We start from the raw sequence: 17,891 nt of genomic DNA, 5'->3' as shown, positions 1-17,891 counted from the left end.
TCCATGTGAAGATAGATGTTCTCTCGGAGTTCTTCTTTGATGCGTTGATCCTTCGCCTGGAGCTCCTGGAGGCCACTCTCGACTGCTTTCAGCTTCTCAGATATTTCTTGAGAGCGATTGGCCACATCCTGTACAAGGGGGAAGACTGAGAAGAGAGAACAACTCGACAAAATATAATGGCAGAAGAGCAGTCATGCCTTACCAGGGTAAATTTGTACATCTCCTTGGAGATCTTCTAAAAATACCGTATGTTGTCGATCGTGAGGAGAGGATCATCCAACAGATCTTTGGTGATGATGTTCTTTTATCCTCTCCCGGACATCAGCAGAGCTCCAGGGCCGCCAGAAGTACCCGTAGCCTCTTCAGTTGATGGCTGCGGGGCACCTGCAAGTCAAAAACGCATCCAATACACGAAGTCTGCGATCTAAGCAGTTAGCCGCAGGGGGTCAGACACTTACCTGTGCCATCCGCAGGAGCGGCATTGGTGGCCTTGACTTGTTCACCACCACCAGCGCTGGATTCGAGTTGTTGGGGCTCGGGAGGTGGTGGGTCGGGCAGCGTCGCGTCCTTATCCTCGGGGGCTGGCGGCTCGGGGGCTGGAGTAGCCGAGATAGGCTCTGGCTCATCCAACCCCAAAGCAGATGAAGTCCTAACAAAGCAGAGTCAGATATATCATCAAACAAGTCAAAAGAATAAATGATACATTATGAACAAGGAGCTGCACTTACAGAGAGGATTTCCTTATGCTGGATTTCTTCAGTCTCAGTGCCCGTGGTTTTAAAACCACGGTACTCATTGCCGGTGGAGGGGTCACACCAGCCGAGGGCGCGGGATGCCCCGGCGAGGTACCCACCATGGCAATAGTCACGACTCCTGCAGATGTAGCCGACGGGTCCGTCCCAGCAGTTTCTGCAGAACCACCTGCTGGAACATCATCCCCAGCAAACGCGGTCCCGACCACCTTTCGGCGCTTGGTGTCGGGAGGAGAAGAAGAAGGACTGCAACATAGATAAAGTAAGCATCCAATAACCACAAAACTTGATAATTCTACAAGACGGCGGCCCTATACCTGGTGGGTTCGACTACGTTTGCTTTGCGCTTGCGTACCACCCGACGACCCCGAGGGACTGATGGCAAGGCTTCCACCAACACCACGGATGATCCGGGGGAGTTGTTCTTGTTCGCCTTCCCTTCAGTTGCCTTCTCCGCCGGGGGGATCTTGCTTTCAGTTGTCTCGCCGCTAGACAGATCATCAGACAATTGAGCCCTTTTTGCTTTAGCTGCGGCGCTGGGAAGAAGGTGGTATGGTCGGGGGATGTCGGCTTGTGGCGGATAACTCCGGTACAATGCCGTGTGTCCCTGCAGAGGATTCTCAGTCAATGGAAGTTCCAGAACAACAGAAATTATTCCAAATAGTCGAAACCTTACCGGTTCTGGAGGATTTTGTGCGGAGAATAGCTCCGGGACGTAGGGCACCGTGTTGACATCAGCAGCACCCGCTTGACCCGGATGAGCGCGGCATCATCAGTCAGTTCCTCTGCGCACATCCGAGACGGGTCTTCAGCACTCATGGGTCTAGCGTATGGCGTTGCTGGATTGGTTGGATTCGGCATTTGAAGAATGAAAACATTACTAACGCAAAAAGAACCCTAGGTTTTTGAAATTACCCTAATCCAAATACATTTTGCAAAAACAACCCTAGGTTTTTTTATAATTACAAAAATACCCCTTTTTACTTGCACTTTAAATTTTCAAAAGCTTCACGCAAACACACACAAGCTTTACACAAACAAACACATACTTCACACTAACAAATTATATGCCTAGTTTACAAATACATGAACTGTCACAGCCTTCCCCCCTAAAAAGAATCTCGTCCCGAGATTCGGACGAAAGACTCCAAAGGGAAGAGAAGTAAATCACCCATCAAAAGTGGCAAAAAGCAATCACACCAGAGAAGATTGAGGTTGATGACGAGAGCATGGCGAGATGAGTATAACGAGAGTATGAAGAGATTGTACATAGATGAGTTTGGCAAGATAAGAGATTGTACATGAGGACGATAAATGTCGGTGACATTCATCACAAAACTCATGGATAACAAGTAAGGATAGTACAAGGGATTGACAAAGTGATGTTTGAAATATTCTTGCTCAGACTTTATTACCTGAATAATTTTAGATGATGTTGATTGTAAAGCATGCCTATTTATATACCGATGCAGTCAAGGAATAATGACAAAATGCTCCAACCATGAACGTGATGCACTGTTTGAGATGTATGATTACAATGATGGTGCAACACGAGAATGAGGAATCCCATGCACGACTGAGATGATGCATATGACACAATGCAATTACCATGATGTTGACCAAATGATGCATACACCATGATGCAAGGACAATGATGCTTGTGATGTATGCTCATAAGAAATGCATATAGTATGATGCATACCCTCATGAGTTGATGATGCATATGACTCGCACTCTACAACCGTTCTCTCGTAACGAACACCTGGGTAGGTCTATATCCTTGGGCGAGGATCAAAAGTTAGGACACTAGTAAGGTTGCATAAGAAGAGATTGCAGTGGGGTTACGTCACATGTACTAGTCACCAGTGCGCTCCTAATGGCTCAATCATGTGACTGCAGTGCACATGAGGCCTTAGGTTCCGACACGGCATCATGGTCATGTGATTAAACACCACCACAAAAGAGGAATAGCAACCTTGTAGTGCCAACAGCAACAACAAAGACTTAGGAAACCGAAGGCAACCCAAAGTTGTACTGGAGACACACCCGTTAGTTAGTCTACGGGTTTTCGATGATGATGCAAAACCATGCACTGACCAAAGATGGTATATGTTATGATGCATGACTTTTGCTGGGAGAATTGTATTCAAAAAGTAATTATTGCCATAAATCGTTTTTAATTTATCCAAAATCATCTGAGCAAAAATTGAAGGTACAACTTTCAGATGTTGTAACCAGAATAGCCAACAATATAGGGTACAACATCATGAAAGGATCGATGAATCACTGAATGATGGATTGAAGGGTTTGCTGATGATTATCAAGGTTTAACCATCAAAGGAAAAGCTCAGTGCTTCTGCCGAAACAGATTCAAAGCACGATCAAAGGTTTGATTTGGCTATCAAGCTAAGATTGGCGATAAGGTTCAAACATGACCCGGCTCACTTGAGTCACAAAAGATCTTCTCAACTCCAGGTTAGCCTAGCAGATTACGTTGGCTCCTACCACACGAAGTCAAAACAGGCATTCAGATACAAGCACATATTTCAGTACATCAACGTAACAACCAAGGCAATCAGGTCAATCCAAGATGTCATGATGTATGCACGTTCTACACGTCCTCACAAACAAAAATAACTGCCAAGTAATCTTGGTCTTACGTGGTTAATTACGGTGGCATCATATAAATACGTCTCTCCCTATATTATCTAGTCGTTCTTACGTTCAAGCTTACGCAACGAGGTTAGCGTACCTGCAGAAAACACAATATGTATATATATACCGAACCTTTCATGCCAGCATGTCATGAAAGCGTCCTAATCATTACTGTTCACTATAGAAACAGCATCTGTACAATTATCGCCGTACAGACAACGTTAACATACGTCATCGAAACAACGTATTCACAGGGGTACCGCAAAATACGGTGGTGTTGCTGTTCATACCCCGTACCTAACTATATACTCCCAATGTAGTCAACCGAAGTTGGTACATTGGCAGCATCTCAAGTAGGCCACTGCTTGAGAAATAACGTTCGGTTCGCATCACCGACGGGAAGGCCAAGCTCTCTCAGTTGGCTGAGGATCCTTACCTCCTTACCTCATCGTCGAAGGTGTCGTTATAGAAAGTAACATTGTATTGTGCATGAATTTAAGTTTTAACAGAAAAGTAATGCTGGTAGTTAGGGTTATATATATATATACTATAGCCACCTCTATTTCCCTCATAAGCATTACCCTAGGGCTTTACGTACTAAGCACAATCCTTAACGAATCCAACGCGGTTTTGCCAAACATTTTGTTGGTCAAACTTTTATATTGAAAGCATTTTTAAGGTAAAATGTATCTCCAGAGTAACCTTATAGCTCTGATACCAGCTGTGGCAGAACCAACCTGAATTATACCGGTTCAAGTACGCAAGTCCATTCCAGAGGGCTCTAACGTACTTCAAACGGTATAATCCCTTGGCCTGTCGGGTAACGTCCCGATAAACCACCGATACAGGATCGAATAAGGTTACCTCACACGAAAGTGAGTCCAGAGATACAGTCACCATCATATTTTACACCATAAGGAATTACATACAAGAGTTTCTAAAAGCAGTATGAAGTTTCAAACTTAGATAACACATTACAAACTGTAAAGCTATAGTTTCTGGCAGCGGAAAACATACGCGATGATTTACAACACGTCGTCAAGGTGGATGTCATGCTAAGCCCGGGCACGACATCACACGGTATCATCAATGTTGGCCGGGGACGGATCCCATTCCACGGACCAACCATCTGGATGAGCACAGGGCCAAAACAGGGGAAGAGTAGGATCTTCAAAGGCTTTACCTGAAAAACATAAAACTAGCAAGGCTGAGTATACTAATACTCAGCAAGGCTTACCCGGGTTTGGGTATACTTTAGCCCATAAATAGACTCATGAAGGCATTTCAAGGGTTCTGGGTTTATTTTCAGCTGAAAAGCAACAAAGAGTATGAACTACTTTCAAATTTTAGCTTTCACATTCTAGTTGATTATCCATTCTAGGTTAGCACCTACACTAAGCAAGCAAGTTAGAGATTATCATCCATCAAGATTATTTTATCAACAATTACACTTTTTACTCTATGTGGCAGAAGGAATAAGCAGTCTCAATCCTCGTGAGAGGCGGACGATCCGAATCGAATTTAACCCTTGCAAGGTAAACCTAACACACACGCCTGGAATGCCAACAGGGCGTTCCGAAGCAACCGTTTCCCTCATATTCCGGGTTATGGATCGGGGCCACCACAAGCGACTGCAGGACCGTACGCACACCAATTGTGCAGGACATACGTCTGTAGCGCGACTACAAAACCCGTATTCCTGTCTACCATGCAGAACGTACTCCCACACGTCGGTGCGTGTAAACATAAAATAAAAGTCGAGTGGTGGAGACGCGTTCCATTTGCCGGGCCAATCGGGTACTAGGCTTACCGCTTACCATATTTCGCGGTATGTGGCTAGTACTTTCAAACGCTTAGCCACCACTACCACATGCTGCGACCTTAACCACTTTTAACAAAACAGACAGGGTAAACCTTTAGGTCACGATACAACACATGACCCTGTCCATCATCCTTATACTGGTTACAGGAATGTAAACATTACAACTCCTATATCGCGCGAGTGACAGGAAATCACCCGACTTTTACCGGTCCTATTTAGCAGAGCATCTAAGCGATAAGGACTCGGGTTCAATACATTGGATTCCTAAGAGATTATGCAACTAGGGTTTCATCTCAACTCCTAGACGTAATGCAAGATATATAATATAATAATGAAATTGTAATAACTTAAAATATTGGGATGTGCACCGGGGCTTGCCTTTACTGGTGGGACTGAAGTTAGAGATGTCAATATCTTCCGAACTTTGGTTCGGGGCTTCAGTTAATCCCTTGGTGACATTCACTTAGTCTTCAGGAACATCCTCTGCAGACTCCTGGGAGATCTTGTAGGTACCGTCTACAGAAGTAGTCGTATCTACATGCAATGCAACATTACATTCAAAGTGTGCACACATAAAACTATCTTACTTCACAATAAAGTTGCAATCCAACACTCATTTAACATACTACTCACCTAACAACCAAAAAGATCTAAAACTAAACTTAGACAGAGCTTTAGGGGAACAACTAATTAGAATCGGCTACTTGTTGAAGATTACAACAAAGCCGATTGGAACAACAGGAGTTTAGTCGATTAAAAGGTGCATCGGTTTCCTAATTGATCGATAAAAGCATCGATTACTTTAGTAGAAGGATGATTCCTAAAGCAGTTGTGTCTTAACTGAAATGCGCTTAAGTGTTATTCTAGGTAACTAGGTGTGGTTGTGTCGGCTCGATTACGTCAGCACAACAATTGAGTGACGTACAGCCGATTGGAGTGGGGTTAAGGGTATGTGACCGATAGATACATATAGCTGATAAATTAGCTGATAGAAGTGTGTGGCTAAGGATGGGAAAACTAAGGATTGATCGGCCATAACCGATATGGAAGACATCTAGAATCGAGAACCTTAAGATCGTGTGTGCATCTCCGATGCATCGACTATGTGCAGTCGATGTAGGACAGAACAAAAGAATTGTATCGGCAATAGCCGACATTAGAAGGGTAACAACCGGATCAGCTAACCAGCCGATGGTAGAAGCATATCAGAAGAAGTGCATTGGCAGACAGCTGTTACATAGAAACACCTTAGATTCAAAGGAAACGAAGGCTTAGCGACTGAGCTGATAGTCGACGCTGAAGCATAGCTGCATAGCGTATTGGATAAGCAGCAGATGTACATGAACTAACAAAGATTCTTATATGAAAAGGACCTTAAGAAGACTGAAATCAAGACAAGGACAATGTCTTGATGGCAGAGATAGGAACACTCGTGTGAAAGGATTAACTAGACCTCACACCTTTCTGCCTAAGACATTTATCCTATGATTAACCCTTTAGCTACAATACATGCATACAATTCAAGGTATAAATAAAGCATTCATTTCCTAGTATTCAACCTAGATCACAAATCAAAGATTTCAATTCAAGATCATAACATAAAACTTGTAAACGTTCATTGATTTGAAATAAAGAAAGCTTGGAAAATTTTACAAAGAACACCCTAGAACTTTCTAAAACATAGCAATCAAGTCCCTGGTTCAGGAAAACAGATAACAGGAAGTTAACGACGATATTCTGGCAAAGGAATCGCCGGCATTAAGAAGATTCAGTGAATCAGGGTAAACCTTGGGGTAGCCTTGGTTATGAAGGAGAACACGCGGAAAGTGAATTCCCGCGGTGAACGGAATCGGCGATGAGAAGAGCTCGATGAGAGGGTTCACGAGCTTTCTTGAGGTGTTGTGGTCTTGCTCGGACGATCGACGAGGAATAGGAACTGCTGGATGTCATGGATCTTTGGGACGAGACAATGGAGCCAAATGGGTTCGCTATACTGATTTCTCCGCGAACCCTAGGGTTTTCCTGCTCACGAGCTAAACCTTCTTTTGCCTACGCACGTGTGCCACTGAAACACGGCGGCACACCCGCGTAGCTCCCTGCAGGACTGCCGTGTTTGGTTGCATCGAGGCTCTGCCGAGCTCATCACGCCTGACTGCCACCTTCGCTCCACAACTTCTCCTTCCGACTTGCCGCGCCATAAGCGCTTCTCCGCCTCCACACATCATCGCTCTGCACGTCATCGCCCTGCATGGTTATTCTTCTTCCTCCTGTTGCCGGGCCCGCATTCGCCTCGGCCTTGCCGTGTCGCAGATCCCTCCGCGATCGTCCTTGCCAAGGTACTGCCGTGCGCGACCTCGTTGCCCTTCGTGCGGGTCCGTCCCGAGCCGCCACGCCTCACCTCCATTCGCGCACACCCGAACCGCGCGCGTCCTTGGCCCGCATCGCGCTGCTGCTCACGCGTCTGAATCCGCTCTGCGCGCCATTGCTTGCTCCGGGCCGCCTAAAACCTGCACACACTACCAGCTTCCGCGCGTCACTGCGCGCACGCTCGCGCGACCCGCTCGGCGCCGCCCACGTTCCTGTCGCTCCAGCACCTGCACCGGCTCTCCAACACACGAGCTCCTGCATCGCCTAAGCCATGTCGCTCCCGCTCCCGTGCTCGCTTGACGCCAGTGGCCGCACACGCCTGTTCCCGCGTCGCGCGCGCTCACTCCGAGCCGCAAACGCACGCCTACACTGGCCCAGTGCTACTGCTCCACCTCTGCGTTCCGCGCTGCACGGGGCCGCCAGCGCCGCGCTTCACCTGCACAAGCCTCCCACGCGGCCGCCTGGCACAATGCCCGCGCGCGCTCCGCACATCATCCTCCAGCGCCTGCCTCCGCCTGTGCCGTTCCACATCCGCGCTCTGCCAGCTCTTAGGCGCCGCTCACCCAGCTCCTACCGCGGCCGCCTCTTCTGCTTGTGCCGGCCCTCGCCTGCTCCAGTCCCGGGCCGCCTGCTCCCGCGCGCTTCGCCGCTCCGGCTCGCCCAGCTCACGCGCTAGCGCCCAGCGCTGCCCCCTGCCGCGCGCCTCCACGTCTCCTGCGCCTGCCACGGTCCGCACCAGCCGCTGCCCCCGCCTACGCCCAGCAACTGTCGCTCGCTCCTATGCGCCTGGCGCCTGCGCGTGCTCGCGCTCGCCCAGCCGCTCGGGCCGCCAGCTACCCGAGCCCGCGCACCGCTCGCCTGGACCGCACTCCGCCTGCGCGCCGCCCTGGCTCGGCGCTCGCCGTGCGCGCCCGCCTGGGCCCGCCAGTCCGCGCGTCCCGCGCGCCGCGAGCCGCCGCTCCTCCCGCGGCCGGCCGCCCGAGCCGCGCCGCCGGCCGCGCAGCGCCCCGCGTGGGGCCGCCCACCAGCGCGCGCCGCTTGACCTGCCGCTCGGGCCCTTGGCTGCTGGATCCCGAGCGCCTGTGAGTGGAGGAGGGATTCAACGGAAGGAAGAACAGAGGGAGGAGGAGGAAGAAAAGAACCACTCGGATGCTGCTGCCGCCGGTGAAAGAAAAGAATGGGCGCCAGAGAAAAGAAACAGAGGAGAAGGGGAAAAGTGATTTCCCAAGGACTTATGCGTAATTACAGAAAATTGCAAGGACCTGTCTGTAAAATAAAATTTTCCGTTGATTTAAAACCCAAATGAAGAAATGCCCAAAACGAAAGTTGGAGAGTTTTTCAAACTCTACAACATTGCTTTAGGGCTCAAATTTGAAAACTCAAAATTTTATCTTTACACGGGAATTTTCGAACAAAAGTCGGATTTGTATTGCTTTTGTCCTAAAGAATGTAACTTTATAAAATTCAGGACCTAAATGCAAGCATTTATGACACGTCATGATGACGGGATAGACTCGTCATAATGGTTGGATAGACATGTCATGATGACTTGCACTTTTACACTTTAGTCCTAAGTAATTTTGAAAGTTACTTTTGTAAATCAAACATTTGCATAAAAGGACTTGTACTTTTATAAAATTACACAAACACCCTTATTTTCACCACTTTACCCAGAATTTTTACACACTTCAACATACACATTTCAAATTAAACTTTGAATAAATATATATTTTTACAAGACATAAAGTAAGAAAAACATATTTCACTTATTTTGAAATTACCCTAATCCAAATACATTTTGCAAAAATAACCCTAGGTTTTTCTGTAATTACAAAAATACCCCTTTTTACTTGCACTTTAAATTTTTAAAAGCTTCACGCAAACACACACAAGCTTTACACAAACAAACACATACTTCACACTAACAAATTATATGCCTAGTTTACAAATACATGAACTGTCACAAAGGCTCGGGGGCTACGGGATACGTGACATCGACTACTTATTTTTCGAATATATAGAGTAAGCAAGGAATATTCAAGACTAATGTGACCCTCAGCCTGATTGTTCGATTCAACCTAAGGCTCGGGGGCTACTCCATATGGAGTGCGACTTTCCATCGCACACCATACCAAAGAAGTAATTTGGGGCATGAGCACCTCATAGCTTCGATGCAGCCAAGGAAGTACTCGAAGAAGAGCTTCAGGACAGAGCTTCAAAAGAAGCCGAAGACTACTTCGAAAGTATTCGAGGAGCCTGCAGTACTCAGCTATGAAGAGCTCGAGGGCTTGTCGGACCCGGAATTATGGAACTGTGTACATAACATAGTTCATACAGGAATAGGGGATAGAACATGTCATATACCTTATCTGTGTTGTATTCTACTCGCAAGCGAAGTAGGACTAGCCGATACAGAAGGAAGCTATTTGAGTTGTACTCGAGTACGATTCCTAGGCTAGTGTCGAACTAGGATTCATGTAACTCTATCCTCCCGGATATATAAGGGCGGGCAGGGACCCCCTCAAAACACATCAACACCCAAGGCAATACAAACCACCAAACAAGACGTAGGGTATCACGCACATCGCGGCCCAAACCTGTCTAAACCTTGTGTTGCTTGCACCTTCGAGTTGCTGATCTCGGCGTCACCCTACCTAAAACTCACCACCTCGGGTATACCCCTCGGTGGGCAGGCGGTAAAACACCAACAAAGGGATCAACGGTTTCACTTTCTCCAAGATGTCTAGGGAGCGGCAACTCCCAAGAGTAACAAATTGATGACGCTTGCTTGAAGACTCTCTAGTGCCACAAAGCTCAAACTCTTGATGCAATGCACTAGGATGCTCTCATACTCACAAGAATGCAATCCAAAGCAAAGAGTGAGAGAGAGAGAGAGGAAGAGGTGGCTGGCTCAAGAATGTCAAGAAAGCTTTCCAAAGTGCAAACCACGGCCAAGTATGGGGTATATATTGCTAGCCCCTCGAAATCCAACTGTTACACTTAAATCCCGTGGAAACAGAGTTTTTGCGGACTGTTCATCTCATACAGACCGGACCGTCCACTATTCAAATCCAACGGCTAGAAATGCAATAAATGCGTGCTAGAGTCGACGATTTTAGCCTTGGTGGACTGTCCACTTTACAAGGAGCGGACCGTCCGCAGTTCAAACAATTCAAACACACAAAACTGCAAAAGTTCTGTCTGGGTCCAAGTATTAGCCGGCAGACTATCCGCACCCTATGGGCAGACCGTCCGCCGTTCAAGAAAAATTCCCACCAGAACCCAAGAAGATTCTATCTTGAACTTCGTTTATACCTACGGACAGTCCGCCACCAGGGCCCGGAAATCCCAAGTTTCTGTCCACAGTTTTGCAAAGGTTGCGGACCGTCCACCCCTCTGAGCCCGACTATCCGTCTAAATAAGTCAGCACACATTTTGAAACACGAGTTGCCATTTTCCATATGTAGTTAGCCCTCGTACATGCAATGCAAGTGTTTGAGAAAAATGGCACTATAGAGTCATTCGACGATGACGCCTCCCCCCCCCCCCCCCGGCATCTTTCTCACCGACCGGTTTCTTCTCCTTCTTCACCTGCCGCCTCGAGTCTTCTGGCCGTTGGTCCTTGGGCGTCAGGTCCTCCTTCCCATGGAGACCCTCTTCGCCCTGGATCAGCTTCTTGCTCTCCCTCGAGCCATGCCTCACCCAACGGGTTTCTTGGATGGAGATATTAATCCAACGGATACTTAACCTAGGCTTTGATACCAATTGTTGAAAACCCACCACCTACCGAGTGGTTTCTCAGGCACAACCGAGTGGTTTGCCTACACTAGGAGAAGATGAACACACTCACACTTTTGAGGTTGTCTGCTCTAGGGTTCCAACTGGATTCCCGGTAGCTGTTGTGAGCTTTGATTTAAGTAGAAGTCTCAAGGGGACAAGTTACAGTAAAGGGACGCTGGATAAAGGACCAGATGCAAGTTCAGCTTTGATGCATGGGCTGCATGCAAGCAGTAAATGCAGCGTGTGCTACCTACGACTAGTCAATTTGGTATAGGTACTGCCTACAAAAGGGTTAAAACCCCAACATCCGGTACCCCTCCCGACCACTAAATAATTGAAACCATGCAAATGGATCGGGTGGCTTTCAGGTGCTATATATGATCCCTGTGTCCTGGAGTACAACCTGCACCGAAGCGTTGTATGGCAGCCTATAAACCCTCGTTCCATTCATCGTTTGAAGGTTTTTGGGGCTGCTTCCTGTATAGTTGAACTTGTGTGGAGCTGTTGATGGGAAATCATCGGTGAAGACCCCTGAGATGTTATAATAATGGGCTTGTAGAATTGGTGTGGATGGCAAAATGAACGTCGCATTGTTGATTGTTCCAACCAACCTTACTTGTCGCGTTAATGCATTTTGCACATGGATTGACACCCACGCCAATAGTAAAGAGAAGGGAGTGGTCTACTGTCTGTGGCACATTGGCTGGGTACTCTTCAGAATTGAGGCTACGGCCTCGACGAATTTTGAGAGAACAGTGGTGGCCTGATGAGAGTGAGCGGTGATGTGGCAGAGATAGTGTTAGCATAATGCAAGGTAGCAGTGCCTGTTTTGTTGTCAACTTGCACGGGGGCATCCATGAAGGGAGAAACTGAGAAAAGGTAGCGGCCAGCAGTTCGATCAGCAGTGAGGAGGACGTTGGTGGTCTGGCCTGGAGTGATGAGCAGGGTGCCAGTGTTAAATGGCTTGGAATAGATTGCATCAACCTCAACCACAGTGAATTTGTGCCCGGCAATCTTGAAGAATAGGTCATCATTCAGAGCAGCGTTGATGATCCGGAGCATGTACGTCTTGCCATTTTCAACATTTAGCTTGAATCCATCTGTCCAGTCAATTTTGAACATGCATGCATCAGAAGGCATGCAGAAGGCCTCTTTTATTTGGCATCCTAGTCAAGGTTTTAAATGGCCGGCTATAGCTGCCGCTACAGTCAGCTACAGCTAGAAAGGGTGGCCGCTATGGTATTTAGCCCGCTAAAACCGGTTATAACCCGGTAAATACCGGTTATAGCTCGCTAAACGTCGTAACGGAAGCCCTGCCGCTGAACGTGTTAGCCGGCAATTTAAAACCATAATTCTAGTAGCTAAGACTGGACAAGTACCTTGTGAGGAGGCACAATCAGACAGTGGACCAGGGTGGCCGTTGATGGTGTGTGAATTGGAAACATTAGGTCCTACTCCTTGTTGCATGGCCTGGTTGATTACCACTTCCGTGTCCGCTTTCCACCATTCTCCTGCATGCAAAACATCACAAAGAATTACTTACTGCTCATTGGTAATTGTGGTACGGTATATATGCTAGATTATGAACCGGCCGGATGAGGGACCATTATATTAATTCAGATACCTAACACAACAATGACCTCCTTGTGAGGAGTGGGGAAGGGATAGGGCACACCAAGCTTGGGAAGGATGATAATGGCACCATGGACGGTAGCCCTCAGCCAGTTGATGTGGGCATACCAGAGGAGCGTACCTCGTTGGCCACTAATGGTGAAGTTATACAGAAAACTGCTGTCCGGCTGGATTGGACACTGTGTGATGTATGCTGGACCATCAGACCACCCGGTCCGGATCTGCCTTACTCCATGCCTGATTATGATTTATGGCCCAGTTAATTAGCAAGCTATACATATATGGATGAATATTTGACTAAGATGAAATGCAAGTACAAAGCTATGTTTACACTTGTTTAACTAACATGACATTGACTTGTTTCTCTTGATTGGTTGCAGAAAAAAGAGCTGAAATCTGGGCTCGTCGAACTTCACAGCGCTAGCTGCTTACCAGTGGATGGTGACGTTGCGAGTTACATGATTGACGACCTTGACAAGAACATTATCACCCTCTCTTGCATAGAGGGTTGGTCCTGGGAACTTGCCATTCACAGTGAGGATGGGCTTGGTCGAGCAAAGGCTTGTCACGTTCCTCATAACCACCTGCACAAACTCAAAGCATGCTATCAGCAGTGAGATGATCTACCATCATGTTGCTGGTCAGTTAGTAGCTTTGCTCTAGCTGCAGAGTGCAGCACAAGAAAATTAAAGAAGCGATGGATGCTGCTGCTGGTAAGCTAATTAATTAAGCTGGGATATATGCAGCATGCATGCGGTCCTCACATCGAACTTGTAATGGCGGGTAATGGCGTGGGCGCTGAGAGCCTGAAACAGGACGCAGCTGCCCATCAGGAGCAGCCGCACGAGACGCCCTGCAGGTGTCCCAGGCCAGGCCTCTGTTGCCTCGGTTGATCGATCAGCCGCAGATCAGGAAGGGGATTAATTGAAGAGATATTCGACTGTGTGCATGGCAGTGTCCCGTGTGCATGGAGAGACCGGGCAACACATGCTTATAATGGCCTTTGGGAGGTATTGCGTTTGCAGCTGCCATGTCGTTTTTAATTTTAGGTCGCCAAGGCTACCGGCTGCAGCTGGACTGCGCGCGGTAGGAAATGTGTTAACACCACCACAGCTGCAGCTGCGGCTGCCAGTGATTTCCTCCAACTAGAAATGTAAATGTAAGTTGTATATATTTTAGTCATTGGTTCGACCATAAAAGTCGCTAAAATAAACTATAATAGTATTTTACGTAAATAATTTAGAAGGAGAAATAACTGGAGCAACATGCCATCGTAATTAACTAGCTGACCCAAAAAATACTATTACGTACCCAATTGCATCCTTACCTCCAACCTATAATTCACTCTTTCAATTTCATTTTACATGCAGTTACATACACATCACAAGTCCCTTTTCTTCCACAGGTTGATGGCTTGGGTTGGCTTTGCTTTGCCGACGACACAGCTAAGGGGTTGTTTGGTTCTAGAGAAAATCTAGTCCTCATCGTATCGAATCTTCGGATGCTAAATAAAAGAACTAAACATAAGGTAATTATAAAACTAATTATACAGATGGAGGCTAATTCACGAGATAAAGCCTAATTAATCCATCATTAGTATATGTTTACTGTAGCATCATATTATCAAATCATGGAATATTACGCTTAATAAATTTATCTCGCAAATTAATCTCCATCTGTGCAGTTAGTTTTATAATTAGTTTATATTTAATACTTTTAATTAGTAATAAATATTCGATGCGACAGCTTGCACTAGTCTATCGATCTACGTGTAGTGTAGCCGCAGCAGGTCAGTCTTTTCGGCCCGGGGGGTTGGTTCCTTTATCCTCGATCTCACTCCCTACTAACAAAGTAACAAGAGCATTTGCTATTAAACTACCACCTCAGGGAAGCTAGCATGCACAGGTTAGGAGTAGAAATATCCATCACATTTCAGTGCACCTTTAAGTAACTTGCAGTTCACGTTGTCCTCGTGTCATAGCTGCAAACAACCACACCCATATCGTTTTGCTACTAACTTGACTTATGCTCACTATGGATATCCTGCAGAACTCCGAATCCTTTTGCCATTTATTAGAGCTAATCTAGTAATATTAGTTTTTATTTAGAAATACTACTCGGTTACATAAAGCCAAATCTGATAAAAGAAGTTAGCGCCGTACAAGACCCTAATTAGTCCTGTTTCCTCATTGCAAGACATGTATGTGTTTGTACTTCATATATAACGATTTCTTTGTGTGTGGTGCTATTTTTGTTTATTTTTTGTGCTAATTTATTCACAGTGTAGACTAAATTATTTATATGTAAGAATAATTTGTTAGCAGTATTGGCGTATTTGTTCTCCACATAGACTAAATTATCCGTGTGTAATAAGAACTTTGTTCATTTTGTAGACTAATTTATTTGCAATACTAAATCATTTATAGAAGTTAAATGTATGTTAGTGTTGACTGATTTGTTCGTGATGTTCAATTTTATTGTTTATCCTGTAAAAGTTAAATGTTTGTAATGCTAATTTTTTTGTTCACAATGTACTATTTTATTGTGTGACATCTTTAATATTTTGTTAGTAGAAAACAACCATTTATTTCTATTTGTTTGAGTATTTGTTTGCTATAGTCAAAATTATTTATTCTGTATTCAAGCGGGTCTTGTTTTGAAAATCTTATCATAAGAAATCCAAAAGTGCAATCGATTTTTAGTTTGAATGTTCACTTTGAGATTTGTAAATTTTTGTAGTTCCACTTGTGGATGTTTTTATGATGGCGACTAGTAAATTTATACCACGTGTACGCTCATATGGCCTAGCTCTTGAGGACTCAGGATTTATACTGGTTCATGCCCTAATGCCCTATGTCCAGTTTCGGTGGGATCGTATTCCCAAGCTTGAGGACTCAAAGTTTACAGTAGGGTAACAGGGGTTACAAACAGGTCGGCGAGAGGTTGAAGAAAGCCTTTTGCAGGAAGAAGTAATTGGAAAGTACCTATGGTTGAGAGAGAGAGATGTTGTTCCTTCTCATATGTCTCAAAGGAAGGCGGTGAAAGTCTAGGTGGGCCCCGATTGTCATCCTCCGACAGCTCCTCCTTCGTCATCTTGCGGTTGTCCAGGCACGGTAACACTAGTGTGAAACAGGGCACACACCTGCCCTCAGGAGCAGGTAAGCGTGTGGGTGGGCGCATGTTAGGCTTTCTCCAACAAGAATAGCCATTTTTGGCTAGGCATTTCTAGGAATGGCCATCGCCTGGGAGTGGGTTACGCCATGCAAATTCTGCAGTCTCCAATACGGATAGGCATAAGCAAATGCATCTGTACTGAACGGTATATTTTATCTAGTGGACGGTTGTTTTGGCGGCACAGGGCTCTCTTCCGCGTCGAAGGGGGAAGCTCTGGGTGCTGGCTGTTGGTCTGCGGCAGGATGCGTCGAGGAGAGAGGTTATCCATTTTTGCGTCGTCTCTCTCCTCCGAGCCAAAATGCCCTCTTCAAATGCACCCTCTGTTGGAGACGGATGCCTCTCGCTACAGTGCACCAGGACACGTATTTTTGCGTTTGCCTACCCGTTTGCCTGGACTGTTGAAGAAAGCCTTAGGCCTGCTCTTATGCTGCCGCATCCTATCAGCTTAGGTCATGCAGGGCTAAACTTCACCTCATCCCATCCTATTGTTCGAACGGATAGTAGCAGGAGGGCGAATGGGCTCAGTACGGCAGTAATGATGGTCGTTGAAGGCGGGGAAGGGGTGTTCACATGGGAGATCTGACCAGGCGAGACCTTATCTAGTGGTGGGGCCATTTTCCTAACCTCTCGGTTGGAGATGTTGGGCGCCCCCGCTTTCTAGCCCATGGGCCCTATTCACCAATCGGTTCTACGTCAATTCCTACCCATTGGAGGGTTTTGAGGATCGCCTGAGGCTTTCCTGCTTCACCTGCGCGCTCTCGAAGAAGATCGGTCAATGGGGGTGGAGCATCGACCAAATGATGGAAGGAGCCTAGTTGGCCTCATTCTAGGGAAGATCAGAGAGCCCAAGAAGGTGGGTCTGGTTGGCTCCAACATCTGTCAAGCTTTCATGGCTCACCACATCTAACCGCTCAAGGAGTGAGTGCACCCGTTGTGGCTGTACACTAGTTATAGGGACCCCACGCGGGAGTCGGACCAGTTGCTGGCGGACTTGGGGGTAGATGCAAGAATAAAGGTGTCGGTGTTTAACCGGCTGCCCACCGAGGGATATACCCAAGGTGGTAAGTTTTGGGTGAGGAGACGCCGAGATCAGGAACTCGAAGGTGCAAGGAACACAAGACTTAGACAGGTTCGGGCCGCACGGAGCGTAACACCCTACGTCCTGGTGGTTTGTATTCCCTTTGGTGTAGAATGACCTAGAGATCTTGTTTTGAGAAGGATCCCTGACCTCCCTTATATATCCGAGAGGCCAGAGTTACAAAGATGCTAACCAACCTCCGCTGAGGGATCATACCAGAACATATCTCGAGTAGATCCCCTCCGTGTTGGTTAGCTCTATCTCCTATTTAAACGGGATAAACAAGAGATAAACAAAATGAATAAGAGATAAGACGGACTTAATCTCTTAGATCTCTTTAAACTACGTTATGTGCCCAGCCCGGTGGCCCCGGGTCTGACAAAAGGGGGGGTCATCAGTCTTGCCAATGTCCTCTCCGTTTGAGCTCTACGACCATTCGCCAAGGATCATCCTCCAAATCTAATAAACAGATTCTTGTCTTCCTTGAATTCTTGTTTGCATCCATTTATTGCTTTAAGGTGGGCTTATGTCTAATCAATACGATTCTTCTCCCTACTAGGGCTTGGGCGGTGCAAGATCCTGACCACCCCTTCCCGAGGATGGGGCCCTGAGGGCTCAAGCTACGGTGGCT

General features: G+C 46.6%; 1 protein-coding gene across 1 annotated transcript; it reads right to left on the bottom strand.

The window, feature by feature from the left end:
* Nucleotides 1-321: 321 nt before the first annotated feature.
* On the bottom strand, nucleotides 322-13,853 carry LOC112872432 (laccase-22-like). The gene is given in 11 exon segments (XM_025935501.1): nucleotides 322-384; nucleotides 729-909; nucleotides 1,429-1,537; nucleotides 11,691-11,754; nucleotides 11,756-11,992; nucleotides 11,994-12,108; nucleotides 12,110-12,476; nucleotides 12,756-12,887; nucleotides 13,001-13,245; nucleotides 13,441-13,592; nucleotides 13,773-13,853. Coding segments are annotated over 11 exon segments (1,731 nt in total). The 5' UTR covers nucleotides 13,839-13,853.
* Between the last annotated feature and the right edge of the window lie 4,038 nt (nucleotides 13,854-17,891).

This window comes from Panicum hallii, chromosome 8 (genome assembly GCF_002211085.1).
Source record: "Panicum hallii strain FIL2 chromosome 8, PHallii_v3.1, whole genome shotgun sequence".
Taxonomy (NCBI): domain Eukaryota; kingdom Viridiplantae; phylum Streptophyta; class Magnoliopsida; order Poales; family Poaceae; genus Panicum; species Panicum hallii.
Note: the sequence above shows the minus strand (reverse complement) of the source record. Positions and strands in the feature narration are given on the sequence as shown.